General features: G+C 41.8%; 2 protein-coding genes across 6 annotated transcripts in view; one reads left to right on the top strand and one right to left on the bottom strand.

The window, feature by feature from the left end:
• Positions 1-18,523, bottom strand: part of ngef (neuronal guanine nucleotide exchange factor) — a 96,446-nt gene that overhangs the window by 42,186 nt on the left and 35,737 nt on the right. The window lies entirely within an intron of this gene.
• myo18ab (myosin XVIIIA b) overlaps positions 1,168-18,523 on the top strand; it is a 111,461-nt gene continuing 94,105 nt past the window's right edge. For all 5 annotated transcript variants that reach the window (XM_061045594.1, XM_061045593.1, XM_061045592.1 and 2 more), the window contains exons 1-2: positions 1,168-1,277; positions 3,690-4,816. In XM_061045594.1, coding sequence (XP_060901577.1) covers positions 3,797-4,816 — 1,020 coding nt within the window. In that variant the 5' untranslated portion in view covers positions 1,168-1,277; positions 3,690-3,796. The remainder of the gene's footprint in view (positions 1,278-3,689; positions 4,817-18,523) is intronic.

Here is an 18,523-nt window from a genome sequence, read left to right as displayed (position 1 = left end):
GACACAGCGCTGACCAGCTGTCTGGTGCGCAACAACGGCCCGAGTGTAGAGCGCAATGTATGACACTTCATTCTTAAGATGAAGGGAAGAAAAGAGAGGCCCTGTTTAATGCCGAGGTTTTCTTATATCCAAAATCTTCTTTGTAATATTCAGATTTTTCTCCTATAACTCGAAAGTATTGTGCGTTTATTTGCCTCCCCCACTAATACATATTTTGCGCTTGCAGTCATCCTGCTTTCTGTCCAAACTCTCCGTGATGTAAACCAGTAGAACACGCAAAAACCTAACTTAAATAGTACCGCCTCCACAAGGTTTGCACCTGTTGTCATTCACGCAAATGTTCTTAGTAGATCACCCGCAAAACGCCCACCAACCAAACCTTTGGAGTGAACACGCAATTTAGTACTCTTTAAATGGGAGCTTAGTAAATCTGGCCCATAGAGACTCACACCTAAGGTCAATTTGTTTTCACTAGTTAACCTAACGAGCATTGGACTGTTTGTATGGACTGTGGGAGGAGGCCAGAGTACCTGAAGAGAACCCACACATGCATGCAAATTCCTCTAAGAAAGGCTCCTGTCAAACGGGGATTTGAACCAGGAATCTCTTTGCTGTGAGGCAGCAGTACTTACCACTGCACCACCATGCGGCCCACACAGATTTAAATCGATAGTGATGACCAACAAAAGCAAACAAAAACACAAGATTTATTATTTCTATGCAAATATCTTCAGTGCCTAAAATCACTGCTGGCGGGTAGGTGTCAGACAAGTTGATTCTGAGCTTGATGGAAAAACATTCTTTTTTATATATTTTCCACGGGAAATAATCACAATGATTGTTTAAGGGAAGTAGGAAAATATTGTTTTGCTGTTAAAATAAGCAAATTTAAGAGGTACTGCTTTGTCCACAGTCTTGAAAGAGACTTTTTGGTGAATTAAAACAAATCAATGACATCGACCCCATTTATCTACAAATAGAACACTAAATGGGACTTTATCAATGTTCTTGTATTTCTTATTTTAAGTGTGTATAGGTTAGTGTGTACAGGTTAGTGTGTACAGTGTATGGTTGGTTACACGGCTCCGGTTGTATCTCTCTCTCTCGCCCAGCAGGTGTCGCTGTTTGACCGCCTGTCCCTGCTGTCTGTGAGCCTGCAGAGGCGGACTGGGAGCAGCCAGCTCTGATAGCTCACAGACCAGTCTGCGGCTTCTGTTCCCAACGAGCCGAGCTGCGCCCACCAACACACACAGCACCCTTTGGTGTCCTGGAGCACAGTGAGTATTTCTTCATTTATTAAGCATGTGTGTTCCCAGTAATGGAGGCACTTTGGGTCTGAGGATAGGACAGCCTGGGATCATTTTCACGGGATCCCGATGTGTTGTTCCTAAAAATGAGGACTGACTGGAGCCAATCAGGCTAGTTAGCTAGCTGGATTACTCACTGGAAAGTTAAACACAATCATAACGTATCACTGCTGGCTCTTTCTGATGGTGCCTATGAATTTGCTGCGGGGTTAAAAACGCAGATATTTGTCCCGATGTAGCGTTACACCCTCACACAGAAACAGCAACACCAGCTAGCTACAAGAGTTAGCCGAGAAGCTACATCTATTTTAGCTCTGTCATGCTTTTTGTCCTCTGACTTCAGGGGGCTAATAAACGCTGCTTTTGTACCAAAGTGTGCCAGGTGTTAGCCCGGGTTTTAAGCTCAACAACCAGGGAGATAAACAGAACAAACCCTTCATTTAATTAGATTTATAATCCCAGGTTCTTAGGACATTTTATTTGCAGGCATAACATGAGGCTAATGATGACACAAAAGCTGTCAGTCAACTGGCCAAACATGACTGAAAACATCTTTTAGGAAACTATTTCCGACTAATTAGACATCACATTATCATGAGCTGCATTGTTTTAGGGATTTACTCTGTTGTTATCTGTGTGTTGTGTGTGTGTGTGTGTGCAGGGTTTAATCTGTGACCATGTATTTATCTGACAGGACGCTTTCCAGGCACAGTTTAGACTTCTGACATTTCTATCTGGGAGTACAGACATCTAAACCCACTGTAATTACCTGTGTGTAATAACAGAAGTGTGTGTGTGTGTGTGTGTGTGTGTGTGTGTGTGTGTGTGTGTGTGTGTGTGTGTGTGTGTGTGTGTGTGTGTGTGTGTGTGTGGTTCAGCTTAATGAGAAGCAGGGCTGCCTCTCTGCTTGTGTCAGTCTGCAGCAGAAAGAGTCCCCTGCTTGATTTTTGAGGGTTTGGATTCAGAGACTCAGTTTGAAAAAAAAAAAAAAAAAAAATGAAGCCAGGAATGTGTTTTGGTCCTGCCAAGCTCCTCCAGTGGGCCTCAGTAATGTACGAGTGCTGGAGGTCTTTATTTTACAGTCTTCTTACGCTTCTGATGCTGTTCAATTGTCTCATAAAATAAAAAAGAGAATCTATTAAAATATGCAGCAGCCAGGTGTTAGGTGGAAGCAGGGCACTTATTGTCCATTTAAACTGCTCTTAATCTGACAGGACAATGCATTGTTGTTAGACTACTGATGTAATATTTCAGCGAGATAAGCAATGAATTGTCAAGAAGAACCTATGAAGAACCTAATAGTAAACTGAGACACAATTACATATTAAAGAAGTACTTATACTTTGCTGACATGTACCGAGTTGTCAAAATGTAACTACCTGTTGGGTTTTTGTTCTATGGCTGCAACTGCAAGATGTTTTAGTGTGAGTTTTGTAGGTGTTAGAACATTTCAATTTTACTACACTTTTATTAAAAAAATAAAAATAAAAAAAATTAACAAGACAATTTCACAAACAGGATCATATGGACATGCACTAATGGAGACATGTCAGAGTCAGGGGCAGTTTCTGCCTTCCTTGCTCAAGGGCACCTCGGCAGTGCTCAGTAAGTGAACTGGCACCTCTCCAGCTACCAGACCAATTTCCAGACTTGGTCCACACCTGGATTTGAGCCGGCAATCCTCTGGTTCCCAACCCAAGTCCGTACAAACTGAGCTACTGCCCCCCCACCCCCTTAACCACCCCTTTTCTTTCTTATACATTTTATGACAGTAAAGTTAAGTTCTACTGAGTAAAGTTTCTTTTCTGTTTGGACAAAAGCAAAGACTTGGCTTTGGAATGATTCTTTACATGTTTTGATACCCATTGTGAATATAATCAGATTGAAGATAATATGTCCTTGCAGTTCTTATTGAGTTTTATTTGATTACTGCTGACCGTATTGATAACATTTTTCAAATTTGAATGCTTTAGCTTCCTACCATGCAACAACAGCCCAACAGAAGATTTCACATTGTTCGTTTTGGCTCAACAAATGTCCAAATCTTATTATAGTTACAGCAAATAGAGAAAAGAAGTAAAGCAATTTAAGAAGCTTGAACCAAAGATGGCGACCAATTTTGACTTGGTAATGGTTTTGGGGAAATAATGATATTTATATGTTGTGAAGAAGTATCTTTATTTGTGAAGTTTTCATATCTCAGCAGTCTTTCCTGGTTGGATATTTTTGTGATATAGAAATAGGTTAGTGTAGTATTATTTGTGAAAAATCCATAATAATTTTTGTGTTTTCAAACTTCACAGGATTAATCAGCGACATGTTTTGATGAATGTTTCCTCTTAAATGATTCTGACTCAGTTTGCTCTGCCTCCCTCTCCTCAGGGGATTCGTCCCTGTCGGTTACAACCAAAATACCTGACAGGTGACCTGGACCTGCAGCTCTGCAGGGAAATTCAGCTACGCTTGACGGGAACATTCAGTCTGTCACCATGTTTAATCTGATGAAGAAGGATAAGGAGAGAGAAGGGAGCAAGAAGGATAAGAAGGACAAAAAGGAGAGGATGTCTGCCGCAGAGCTGCGCAGTCTGGAGGAGATGAGTATGCGCCGCGGCTTCTTCAACCTCAAGAGGGAGTCCAAGCGCGAGTCCAAGAACAAACTGGAGATCTCCAACCCCATCCCCATCAAGGTGGCCAGCAGCCACGAGCTCACCCTTACTGACATCGAGTCCGATGGGCTGAGCAACCGGAGCAGCATGGTGCTGGACGACCAGCTGAGCGCTGCCAGCTCCACCGACGACCTGAAGGGGGAGGGCGGGGTAGGACAGGATGGACACCGCAACTCGGTGAGAGAGCGCGTCGCTCAGTTTGGATCAATTGCCAAGCAGAACTCCGCTCAGGTGGGTCAGATGATGAAACGCTTCTCCTTCTCCCAGAAGAGCAAAGAGGAGAGTCCTTCAGAGGGATCCACACCTTCAGGACAGAACTCTGCAGCCCCCTCCCCGCAGGTAGAGAACAAAGTCTTTAGCATGCTCCGCAAACACAGCCTGAAGCAGCAGGTCGGAGCCCCTCCCACCAAAAAAGTCTGTATCCCTCAGGTGGTGGATAAGACCTTCCCCGCTGTGCTGCAGCTGCCGGCCGTCGTAGCTCCGAGTGCACCCGAGATACGAGAGCTGGAGCTCCAACGGCGCAACACCGGAGACTTTGGATTCTCTCTGCGTCGCACCACCATGCTGGACCGCAGTCCCGACGGGGGCGTGTACAGGCGGGTGGTCCACTTTGCAGAGCCGGGTGCGGGCACCAAGGACCTGGCTCTCGGGTTGGTGCCAGGGGACCGACTGGTGGAGATAAATGGGCGGAACGTGGAGAACAAGAGCCGTGATGAGATCGTGGAGATGATCCGTCAGTCGGGGGACACGGTGAGGCTGAAGGTGCAGCCCATCCTGGAGCTCAGCGAGCTGAGCCGCTGCTGGCTGAGGAATACAGAGGGCCAGCGCAGAGAGGCAAGACATGTAAGTTTGTCGTTTATACAAACACTGAAAGGTCACTGGGTCACTCTTGGTGGGGCATTTTTTTTTTCAATCTTCTTTCTCTAGAAATGTTATGAGTTAATAGTGTCTGAAGTCTCAGGAAATGTCCCAGAAATCTGACGGATGCAGTGATTGCTTACAGCTATACCAAGTTTCTCTAGGACATCAAATGAAAGAATCTGATCGCTCAGTGTTCTTCTAGAGTCCCTCTCCTGTAGTTCCATGTGCTCTGATGGAGTCAAAAATGGAGGTCTAAATCACCCACATGTTTCCTCCGTCTCTTTTAAAACATTATGCAACAGAGGGCTGATCCGCTCTGCACACTATTGACTTAATAGTGCTTTAAAGTGTATGTTATCATACTGTTAGAATTAAGTGTCTTTACTGTAAAATAGTGCATTAAATGTCTCAGTATGAAACTCCTGAAAGCAAACATCAAGCAGGCAGCTGCACAGGAGACCATTTTTTACATAATCCTGTTTACATCGGAAATAAACAAATATAGTAGCTGGAGCGTTTGTTCCTTTTTGCAGCTGATCGGATGGACAGCAGTCTTTGCACCATCATGTCATATGTTTGGTATTTTTCTTATTGAATATCTATGTGCACCATTATCATTCAAATTTTCACTCTGCTGCTCATAATAATGGACTTGAACTTTTAACATTTTTAAGGATTTGAGATACCTCCATTATTATGAGCAAAGTTCAAGTTCAATTAACATCTTGAGTGTTCAGAAATATTTTGTTCATCAAGTGAAAAACTGTCCTGAGTTCTGACAAGTCAAAACTTGACTTTCTGGTTTGAAATCCTGGACGCCCCGTTCTCTGGGCTAAAGAGGAGAGGGACCAAGCAGGCTTGTTATCAGTGCACAGTTCAAAGTCAGCATCCGTGATGGTAAGGTGGTGCATTTGTGCAAATGGCATGGGTAACCTGCACATTTGTGAAGGCTCCATTATCGCTGAACCATTTACACACTTACAACATGTTGTTAAAGAAAAAAAAAACAGAGTAGTAAACATGACCCTTTCCAAAACTTTTTGAACATCTTGCTGGCAACAAATTCAGGTTGGCTCATATTCTGCTTTTACTTCCATTCTACACAGCATCCTGACACGACTGGTGGTTGTATTTGTATATCTTACTTTTGTACTGTGTGCCATTATATACCACGTTTTTCAATGTTCAAACTATTCGATCAGTCCAGTGTAGATTATGTTTCGTATCAGTAGTTTTTTTCCTTGTAAATGTAATGAAAACGTGATAAGAGTCCTGACATTAGTACTCAGAGTGTCACATTTCCTGCATTAACAGTATCCGAGTGTCCTCTGGTCGGGCCTGCTTGGCAGCATCAGAGGCTTTGTTTGTTTGCCTCTGTTGGCTCTGGTTCAAGGGTCCTTGTGACACAGTCGGACTGAAAGGGACTCTGCCCCCACCCCACCACACACACACACATACACTCAAGGAGACAGGGAGTGACTCTGTGCTGCCCACTTTCTCATTCTTCCTCGAAGACTTTAGAAAAATGTTCCTCTGACTGGACGAGAGTCTGACTTTGTTTCATGTGAAGAGCTGCTGTAATGATTTCCATGAAGCAAACAGGAAGTGCACACCGGAGAGAGCTTTGTTTAGGTGTACAGGCACCGTCGGGTCACACACACACACACACACACACACACACACACACACACACACACACACACACACACACACACACACACACACACACACACACACACACACACACACACACACACACACACATGCATTTCCCTTCCTCTAACTTCATGAGTCTATCTGTGCAGCTGATTTGTGTATGTGTGTGTGTGTTAAACAGCAGGCCTGTCTTCAGCTCTTTGTCCGCCCTAACAGATATCACCAGCTCGACTGCTGGTTCGAATAAAAACAAGCCAGCAGGAAGGCCATCATTCAGTCCTGACCGAGGCTCTAACAGGAAACTGTACCTGCCTGATCTAGGGTTGTCGTTAAACCAGAAGACTTTAAACTCTGATACTTTACTAGTAAAAAAACAATATTGTTACCTGTCCTGTATCCATCTACAGCAACAACTCCTAGGTGCCCGTTATTGGCTTATTTCTTATTTTTAATTATCAAAAAGTGAAAGCAAACGCCTGCACCTGTCTAAATTGCAAACGTGGTATCTTCTGTATCTTTATGCAAAAGACACCAGAAAAATGTTGTTGAAAAACATCTTCAGTGATATTCTTACATCTATATTTTGAATCTCCTGTTCTATGTTGAATTTGGTAATCATACTTGCCTAAATATTTGAAGTGGCACATCTTCATTTTCCACACTGAACTTGATCCAGGCACATTGGGTCCTGGTTATAGAATATGAAGTTACACGGCTTTAATTATTTAAATGATATGGAAGAAGTTAACTCGGGCAAGCGTGTTCACCTCCAAACTTGGCTTTAGATTTGCAAAACTCATATATCATGTTGTTTCTTTGAAGTCCATACTTTTAATTGATTAACCTGAAACAAGTCAGTTCGGCTGGTACCCCAAAAGGATCTATGTTTGATGACATTTCTTAATAAACATTTACATAAATGTACAATTCTAACAATAATACAGCTGTGTGGGGAATTGAAAAAAAAAAACACTTCTCCAAATCAGCAGTTCGGTACACTAGATGACAGCATAAGAATTGATACGATACAACAGACCAACATTGGATAATGACGTTGGTTCATGCCCCATTATTTGCGTTTGTTTTGATGCCTGGGCAGATATCAGCTGAGACTGATGTTAAACCCCTTAGTTTTATTGATTAAATAGGTCAATCCTTCCTTTCAAAAGATAAATGATTGGATTTTATAAAGTGGTGTTCTGGCTGTTCATGCTGCGGTCAGAGTTAAACAGCCCAAGTCGTTTAGTATTGTGTAAGTCCACTTAAAGCGGGTGCCAGGAGTCCTCTGCACAAACAAGAGCGCATTAAGATTTAATCAAGATTTGGAAGCAGACAAGACAGGATGCACCTTTTCTTTTAGACCAGTACAGACAGGATGTTCTTATATAAAAAAAAAAAATTCCACTGGGATGTCTTCAGACAATAGGTGTTTTTGGAACTGAGGATCTCTTCAGTAGTTTTGAAAACAGCCGGAGGACCCTTCCCTTTTTCCTAGTGAGCATACTGTAACTACTGGAGTGAACTACATCACTGTTTAGAAGGAACTTTAGAAAGAATAAGGCAGGTTTTCTCCCTATCTTTGAACCTGTTTTCCATCGTCATATGAAGATTTAGGTTCTTTGGATGACGGCCAAAGTTACTGACATTTGACATCCATGTAAAGACTCTGTACTTACTACTTGTGGGTCTGGATTTTATTGGCAGTGTTCTGGTTTTTGTTGTATATTTATAGTCTGAGTAGTTTTGGTCAGTTAGGTATTGGCAGGTTTTGGTGTAGGAAAAACAGTCCGATCACAATCCTCCATAACGACACCCCGGCTCCCATCAGAGGTAATCTGACAACAATGTGTTCATCTCTATAAACAGAAGTCTGCATGTAAGTGCAGCTAACAATCTATACTGAATCAAAAAAATCAACTTGAGTGAACCATCTGCTTGACGCTGTGATGATCAGCGTTAAGATGAAGATTTCCCCACTTCCTGGAATGCATCAGAAATAATCAATCTGACCATTCAACAAAAAAACATTTGAGTGTTTTTTCTTCTTCTCTTGAACACAGACTTGACATGGCTTGAATTTGTACTACTTACAAATCTTCACCATAATGTTGCTATTTAAGACCCTTAAATTAAAAGTAATTCACAACAAAATGTGTCATTTTTTGGGGGTTCATACGGTGATGTAAGCCAGAGGGAAGCCTCTGTGTAACTTACTAATTCCAGTTAAAGTGAGACTCACCAGAAACAGATGAACAAATAAATCAAGAAATTACATCAATGTTTATTTTACAGACATATCTGGAGGTGCAAATTTCGCTTTCCATTCGATCTAAAACACGTTTGCTTCTCAAGTTGCTAATTGGACTGCAGCGCATGGAAAAGGAAGTCATGGAAGTCATTATGGCTTACCACTTGCTACTCCAGAATAGCCGGAAAGTTGGCCATTGTTCCAAGATGCATAAATGCTTGTGAGATCATAGTTGGTGGGTTCTGAAATTGCATCAAAATTTGTCCATACAGTGAATGGATAGACTTTAAAGATGTACCAACACACATACAAGTGGAGCAACAGTGAAGAATAAATGAAGCCGTACAGCCTCAAGTTTAGCGTGTTCCCTGAGCAGAGGCCTCAGGACTAGGTCACGGAGTTGCTCCAGTAAAACCGGATGTGCAGCATTCATCACTGTGCTGTGTGCATGCAGACAGAGGCTACAGCTGACTGGGACTGACTGTCCTTAAATTTCCTCCAGGCTTTACCCTGTAGGATGTTGATGCTTGTGTCTCATGTTTTCAGAAGGTTCAGGTATTTCCTTGTTATTAGCATTGTGTTGAAGCAGGTCTATTGCTGACGACAAAGAGACAGCATAGCAACCCCAAAAGTCTTCTTAAAGCTGTCTGTAAGCACCACCCCTCTGATATGTCTTTTCATTAAATAATGTAGAAGTTAAAGTTTGACAGATCTGTCCTTCATTAATCATTCTATTTTTAATCCAATTATTGCAGTTGCACTTCTCTAGTTTTAATTGTAGACATTTAAAAGCACATCCATCTTTTCTCTCCCTTAAGTCTTCCTCTCTGCTGTGTGTACCCTCAGCGGTGCCTGTTAACTTTGGCATAGTCGTTGTTGTTTCTGCCCATTCAGGAAGTAATTCTGACTTAACTCGCTTCCACTTTGATTCTGGCCCTCTCAAACTTTTCTGCCTCAAACAATTTCCTCAGACATCCATATAATTAAAAGATTTCAGACTTTTTGATGATAAGAGAAGTATGACCTGTGTCATTGTTCAGTTATGTGTTTTCTCTCTCCATGTTGCTGTCAAACTTGGGGGGGTAAAAATGTTAGAATCCTTTATAAGTTAAACATTCCTGGTTATGATCAGTAACAGAAAGTCCTTGCCATGGCTCGTAAGAAAACCCTTATTGAATAGCTACCTTGGACTTACTCAAAGTTCTTTTTTTTTTTGAGTTAAACACCTTTTGACTGCTGTTCCGAAAATAATGGAAGTCAGTTTGGTAAGAAAAGGAAGTTAGATTTGACTGGATTAGTGGGACTTGTTTGTATGTATAGACTTGTTTCAAAACCCAACTCACCATGACGTGTATTGGCTGAAGCTGTGAGTCACAGTGAAGTAGAAAAGGTTGTACCACTGTACAGTTAGAAAGAAGTTTACTAAGAGTCCTTACTGGAACATAGAGCATTGGACAGCCAACAGACCGGAGGCGTAGCAGCCAATGGACCGGATTGATAGTAGCAAACACACCGAATTTGTGGTGGCCAACAAACTGGAGTCATAGTAGTCTAACGACTAGAGTTGTAGCAGCCAAGAGACATGAGAAGGATCAGCCACTAGACTCCACAGACTGGAGTCAGAGCAGCAAACAGATGGTGACCCTCTTGCAGGGCTCCCGATGGGCTGACAACTAAAGAGTCAATAACAGTGGAGAGTATGAGCTTTTGCCTCTATCTGCTTGAAAATAAGTTTTAAGTCATCGTTGGAGCAGAGAGCGTTGAAGCAGACTGTATTTTACTCAGTTACTTTGTCTTGATAACTCTGCGACCCTTGTTTTGTGACCAGATGTCATGTAAGATTAATCATAACACTTGGTTAGGTTATTTCCTCCTGTGGTCATCCTTCTCTGTTCCCATAGGAGTATTAACAACCAGATGATTAAAATAGCTTGAGTTGTAAAACCTGAATTCCCAGGTACACACTGAACAGAGCTAGTTAAGCAATCATCATGTCTGGTTTCATTTACATCAAACTGATGTCATTGTTTTAGCCTGAGAACAGCACAAATCTGTGCGCTCATGTTATATTTGCTCTGGCAGGTGCGTCCAAGATTGCTGCTACTTATGGGTTGCCTTTTGAATCCACTCTTAGGTCTAGTATTAACCAAACTTTACGGTAATAAACCGTATGAACTAGCTACCTAGCCTAGCATCCTGGAGCTATGGCACATTTTCATTGCTGCAAATGTTTGAGTTTTCCAGGTAACAACAAAAGTTGCTGACACATGACAGGCTATTACTCAGTTGTAGAGCCACTGGAAACATAAATCAACTTGAAACTTTTTCTGCACTGCATCTATGTGCAAATGGGAAACTTTGACAACTAGAGTGCAAAACCTCTGAAATGACACTCCTTTTAAAATATGCCATGACATAAAGGACGGGAGAATCAGCAGAGGATAACATTACCATATAATTTTTAAGATTTTTGTAAATTGTTCTTTAAAATGGAGACTTCAGAGATAGCTGTTGATGTCAGAGTACCCACCTAAATGAATATGTACAATTTATTTCCTTACATGTTGTGATTTTTCCTCGTATTTCCTCTTAATTCCAAATATACAAATTTGAAGATAGGAAAGCACATTGGAGGTGGAGTTGCTGGAATTTATATATAAAGAATGAAATTCATACATGAGTTCAGGGGCATTAAACGACCTCATACCTCCAGTGATAAAAAAAAAAAACAAGTGCTGTGTGAAGCATTGCTCAGGAAGCCTGCATCCTCCTCGTACACACATGTTTTCATATATTCTCCAAACCGCACTCACAATAAGCCTATTAGTTAGGATAATATACAGTATGGAAATACTTAAAGTAAACTTGTCAGCTTGTAAATCTGCAGGAGACTTGTGCCCCAAACTATTTGAATCTTGCAGAAGGAATTCAGATGGAAGCGGCTTGTAGGGAGAGGAGGGGGGGAGGCTGGAGCGTGAGAGAAAGAGAGTGAAACAGGAGGTTAAAGAAGCAAGACGCCATCTTCACTTGTCTTAACAGGCTGACTGGAAACAACGGGAAGCAGGCCTCTCCCTTTAGGTCTCACTCTGGTATTTGTGGAATCTTCTTTGGAACAAATAGGCCGCTTCCTGACCCTTTCCCCCCGGGATTTTCTTATGGGAGGAAGGACGTTTTTGAGGCTGACGGGGGGGAGGGAACTTTATGTCTGTGGATGTACTTGATAAAGACATTGTTTGTCCATATACTGTATGTCTGTCCCACTCCTTAGCAAAGTAATCTCACTAAATTGCATCCTTTTTTACATTATTCAGTCCCATTGGTCAACAGAGCTGTCGATCATATTTGTTTATAAAGCAACAAATAAACAATTCATAGAAAGGTATCAGAAAATGAGATGACTTGTACATGAAATGGCATGATGATAACTATCACCGAGTGTGAGACGAATATGCGTTTTGATTCTATAATTTGACACGTCCCGTCTGCTTTCAATAAGGAGGCGGGGTTAATGACCTATAATGCAGCCAGCCAGCAGAGTTTTTCTCCGTCCGTTCTTCATATCCAGTCTATGAAGAGAAGCATATTAACGGCCAATTACTATAATGACAGCAGACATATCAGCCTGTGCCGGTAGCTGAGGTGTAGTGTGATTGGACAATGTTTTTTCACATTGTTAGAGGCAACAAGTGTCACATATTTCAGTATAAGACGAAAACAATGAACATTTCTCTTCATTGTATGAACACTACTGAACAAACAATGAGTGAATTCTAAGCTGCAGATCTAGGAATAATTGAGTTCTTCCAGTATGTTTAAACCTCTCAGTCAAACACATTTCCTTTGGCCCTCTCATTGTGTCATAATGTTAACCACTATGTGCTGTTGACGCTTACATCCTCTTGTTTTCTGCCTCCAGTCTGAGACAGGAAAGAAAGGCGGAAACAGCAGGAAAATCTGAGCAACATGTGACCACATGTTCAAGACTTAATCAAGACGAGTTAATGTTTAGGTTTACCATCTAGATTTTAAATCTTTACAAGCGTAGTTATGTCAGGAAATTAACTAGAAGTATAAAACTTCTTGTTCTATTTCATTGGTGTAAAGACAAACGACAGCATCAGACACAGCGTGTGTCCTCCTAAATCTTCTTAGTTTTTTCCATTGCATGAAAAAAATTCAAACCCCACAGCGTGTTGTGAAGTATTTTATACAAAGAAAACATGTGAGACATATTTGGCATCTTTTGGAAAGCTTGAAAAGCCCATGAGAATCTGAGATGAAGCTCGGGGCCGTGCTGAGAGAGACCACAGTCAGAATGTGTGATGTGGTCGGAGCACAAGTGTGTTTCCATGCTGCGGTTATAAACACACTGTTGAATTCTTCTGACAATAAATGAAAGTCATACTGTCGAGTTTTTGGATTAAATAAAAAAACAGATTGTTCATTTGTACATTGGACAACAACAGCAAACTCAATGCATGCTCCAAAAACTTCAGTCATGAAAGTTTAATATCCCTCAGATTTTCATTGATACCTATAACTTTTATTCATTTATGGTTAATTTGATAGGGACAGGTACAATAAACAAGCTGAAAACCGCCATGCGATGAAAGTATCATAGTTTTTATAGCGGATCCTAATTTGCAACACCCCGCCTCTTGCCCAATGGCAGCTGGGATCGGCTCCAGACCCTCATGGGAAAAGCGGTATAGATAATGGATGGATGTCCCTAGAAGGGGTTTTGTGTAAATACAAGATTCAAAACCTTTCAGTTAAGTTGGGTACAGGAAGATACAATAAGACACACATTTAGCTGTGATAGCTACACAAATTAAAGGAGTACACGTCTGTTGCTGAACTAACCGCATGATTTGGTGGCTTTCTTAAAAGTGGTGAATTTGCAGTACGTTTCAAGTGAGTTGGCGAGTTCCAGGACTTTGCTCCTTTCATAGAAAATATTGTGTTTAAACCCCTCAATGCTCAAAGTCATTCCACTTGACTTTAGTATCCAGAAATAGGAACACTTGTCTAAAGAGAGATTTGTTCTTTCTGTTGGTGGTGCTCTGTTGTGTTTCTTCATCATCCTACATTGAAAAGTGATATCCTTATTTTGTGTTTTGACTCCTGTTTTATGGGCTTTGAGCTTCAGAAGCAGTTTTTATTATTATTCAACCACATATAGGCAGAGTAAGAACCTCTTCTTCAGGGATACACAGCCAAACATATCTTAAGTCCTAATCTGACATCTTTGAAAGGTCTTTAAAGTCCTTCAGTTTGGTTGTCAAATCTGGTTTTGCAGCAGATGAAGTGATGTCTTCTTGTGTTTGTGTTGTAAATGAGCTGTGCTGGTTTTGATGAACGGGCGTTGAAAGGCTGCGCTCTGTGTTTTCTGTAAACCTCGCTGTGTGAGAGTTCAGAGAGCAGTCTGGACAGACGAGCAGGAGACAGGAATGACGTAGAACAAGTTGTGAGGCTGTGTGAGAAGCGACTTACGCACACGCACACACACACACACTCTTAATCTCTTTTAATCACATCTATGCGGAAACAATGTGCCAACTTTAGGATGTAATTACTGGTAGACAGATACGAGCTGCACCTCAGGGTGGGTGTCTAAAAATACATCAGACATCTTTATCTTTATCTTCAGGCTGCCTTCTTTTATAAACACTCGGGGACAGAAATAGAAAACTGCAAGAATTTACGTGCTTACACTAAATCTGAATAATTTCAGAGTTGAACCGTTGGGTGTGAAATTTCAAGAATCAGAGTGAATTAATTAGCTCCTTATGTAATGAATGAAGAAACGACTAGTAGGCGATGTTGGAGAATTACAAGGTGCAGACACATTGTTTGAAGTCTTAACATGCAGGTCAGAAATACTAGAAAATTAGAGAGAATGAGAGACTTTCAACTCAACACAGCTGACATATAAGAATGCTGTCTCGTTTAGGCTCAATCTAAGAATGTGACAGCTTTAGCCATTGTGCAACGACTACTGGTTTGTTGACGATCTTTTTAAACAGGGCTGAACAAAACTTTGTTTTAAAATTGAAATTGTTTGATGTGCAAACTCCAACTAGTTTCTTCGTTTTCCATGACTAATCTACAATAAAGGTCACTTGAACTGGGGCGCCGGTAGCCTAGTGGTTAGCGTGTGTGCCCTATTTACAGAGTTGACCTTCAATCGGACGGCCTGGGTTCAAATCTGACTTGTGGTTCCTTTCCTGCATGTTATTCCCCATTTTGTCTATCCCTGATTTCTGACTCTATCCACTGTTCTATCTCTAATTTAAGCATACAAAAATAAACCTTTAAAAAAGAGAACTGGCTGCTCTGCAGACTGTTCCCTGTCTGTAAAATGTAAACATGCATGCAGAGCTGCTGTCATGACAGAAGCTGCAGCATTATTCCTGTAGCAGATGCACGATACAGATTTTAAATTGGTGTATTCCCGCTCTAAGCAGCACCCTGTCCATGTGCTGCTTGTCACTGTGTCTACATATATGGACCCTTTACAGAGTGGGTGTGCTGTGGATTGTTCACTTTGACTGGCTACACCTGCAGCACACACCGTGAAATATTGTGTGAGTCACTTAAAAACAGATTATTGTTTCACTTGATGCTTGAATGATTGATGGGAGAGAGCCTGACGACTTCCAGTGTGCTGCTTAACAGTGTGTGACAGGTTTTGCTAATCTGTGTGATTGGTGAAAAGAGTGTGTGTGATACTCATTAGTCACCCACAGTCACGTCAGAGGATCATAAACCTGATGTTTCTGAATCACCAAACAAGAAGGTTAACCCGACACTGCTGGGCTCTTAATCCTCTTTCCCACTTATTCACCTCTCGCTGGCTCTCTCTGGGCCTCTCGGAGCCAAGTGGCCCGATCAGAGTCTCCACCAGATGTTCCAGTGAGGCTCATGCTGGGAGCTAATCCTCGCGCCTTCCAGAGACTGGGATTAACCAGAGCTGCAACCGTAAGAGAGAGAGTGAGAGTGTGATGCTGTTTAATGACGAGGAGGAGGGTGAAGAGAGACTTTACTGCCTCTGACGGGGGCGAGCAGATGAACGGGCATTAACACAGACTATTCAAGCTGACAGTCATCAACAAATAATAACTCAATGCTTTGACAGGCACAGAAAAAAGTGTCTGACCCGACCCACATTCTTCACTCTGAGTTTGAGCTTTTACCCTCTGGGAGAAGATTCAGGGTCCCTCAGAGACCAGACCAGCCTGAACCGCTATAAACCCTGGGCAGCCTGTATCTCCAACCAGACGGGAGAAGAACCAATTCCTCCGAGAGAGGACGGTCGGTCAGAGCTAGCCAATATTGACTTTGCTTTACTAACATTTTTGTCTATTTTACTGGCTGCTTTAACAAAAATGGAAAGGCAATTTTTGTTGTGCACTGAAAGGTTATCATACCATAAGATAAAAGTAAAGGTTAAAATGCACTCAATAAAAGATCGGTAGAATAAAACATCAGTGTCTTGTCTACATTAAAAGTATTCATTCTGTGCAGAAAGTCGAGTCTCTGCAGGCCCTTTATGCAGATTGCATTTGTGTTCTGGTCACGATCTCTATTTATGTACTTTTAAATTCTCTCTAACTGCAGGACATAGTCAAAGACACATTTCCCTTTAGGGTCAACAAAGCATATCTTATCTTACCTTATCATATAGCAAATTAAAGAACATGAGTTACATTAATTTTTACAAACAAATCACTAAACTTAAGGCGCAATGAAAGCAGCCAAAAACAGCAAGACAATACAAATGTACTGTCAATATGATTTATGACCAAGAGGACAAACAAGGTAAAAATGTAAAAACACAACAGAGAGGAATGCAGCTAACATAAAGACCTAAAACGTAACCTTCTTGGTGGTAAATATAACACTCCTTAAGGTTGGACTAAAGTCCTGTACTATCTGTTCTCTTTTTATAGACAGGGCTTTTCCTTAAACAAACAGTGTGGTGAGGAGGTCAGACGCCATGTTCCTGTAGGTTCTCTGAATGTGTAGATGTATTTCTGGTGCCAGTGTGGCGACGTTACACTTTCTGCTGTTTCTGTTGGCTTGTTAAACTGATGTGGCAGCACACTGACCTTCCCTCCAGCTTCAGGATCAGTGTGCGTCTGCTGCTGGGGCGTTGGGTGTCTCCCCAGCTCTTTTCTTTTTTTTTTTGCAGACTGAATAATTTACAGTGATGCTGCAGGCCAGATGAATAATACAGAAGAGAGCTGAGGGAAGACTTGTCAGGACAAAGACGGCAGGTCTGCAGAGTTCAGCAGCTGCTCTCTCTAGGAGACATGGCATCGATAACTAGAAAAGAAACATGTGAAGGCGTTACTACTGATGTCCCAAAAAGTCATTTAAAACATAATGTAAATGGACAAACGCTCCACAGCTGAAACAGAACGCTGTTAGTTAGAGTCCATCAGATAAGTCCTGGTACTGCTCCGAGCTATCAGGTCGTCAAACTGGACATTTGTCGGCCTCAAGTAGCTGGAAGCAGAAGGAGAGTTTATCTAGATAGTTCATGGAGAAAGATGGAATATTAACCCAGCTGTGTGAGAGTCCATGTGATACCGACACAGACATGGTGGAGTTAAGCTTTCAAACAAATGTGAAAGGGAACATTTTACCTGTTTTTTTTTTTTTTTTTAGGAATGAACAAAAAAGATATCACAACATGAGAAAAAAGTGTTTCTTACCTTTTCTAACTTCACAGTTAGAAAGTACAGAGTAAGAAAAAAAGCAACATACATGTGTAGGATGATTGTAAATTATAATAATTTTTAATTATTGCTCGCCCATTTCTTACCCTGGAGCTTTTGTTCTTTAAGAGTGTGTCAGGGTGTGTGTTTGTGTGTGGGAGTGTGTGTCAGGGTGTGTGTTTGTGTGTGTGAGTGTGTGTCAGGGTGTGTGTGTGAGATTGTGATGGGTGTGTGTTTGTATGTGTGGGAGAGCGTGTTGTGTGTGTGTGTGTGTGTGTGTGTGTGTGTGTGTGTGTGTGTGTGTGTGTGTGTGTGTGTGTGTGTGTGTGTGTGTGTGTGTGTGTGTGTGTGTGTGTGTGTGTGTGTGTGTGTGTGTGTGTGTGTGTGTGTGTGTGTGTGTGTGTGTGTGTGTGTGTGTGTGTGTGTGTGTGTGTGTGTGTGTGTGTGTGTGTGTGTGTGTGTGTGTGTGTGTGTGTGTGTGTGTCTGTGTGTGTGTGGTCCAGTGTTTTGCCGTTGTAACCGTGTCTGTGTTTGGCCTCTCTGGGTGCTGACTGCAGCTGACTGAAAAACACACCGTCAGCACTCTCCTTTCTCTGCACGCCCAGCACAGTGACACAGCTAAATCACCTGGCTGTTTCCATGGTAACGCGACCGCTCTCCTGACCTGTTTGCGGTAATGTTTAGGGAGAAAAACTGTCGATTAGAAAATGACTCAGACAAAAGTGAAGGTATTAGAACTCAGTGTACAGTAGAGGGAGGAAGAGAAGATATTTATCTAAAAACCTTAGAGCTGACTTGTTTTAATATAGCTTGATTTTAAATAAAGTCCTTGTATGAGTCAAGCCCTGCAGATTTCTGATGAACTCTGTGTGTTCTGGGCGTGCTCAGATTGATTCCACATGGGAAAACATGGTAAACAGGGAGTTGCTCTTAAATCTGATAATTACAGGCCTGATGTCAGTCTGCAAATACCAATGCAAATAGAAGGACAGAAGGCAGTAAATAAGTTCATCTCATCAGCCCAAATACTGCTCAGAGACTCCTCGAAGTTCCCCTGACATC

The sequence above is a fragment of the Labrus mixtus genome, chromosome 9 (genome assembly GCF_963584025.1).
Source record: "Labrus mixtus chromosome 9, fLabMix1.1, whole genome shotgun sequence".
Classification (NCBI taxonomy): Eukaryota; Metazoa; Chordata; class Actinopteri; order Labriformes; family Labridae; genus Labrus; species Labrus mixtus.
Note: the sequence above shows the minus strand (reverse complement) of the source record. Positions and strands in the feature narration are given on the sequence as shown.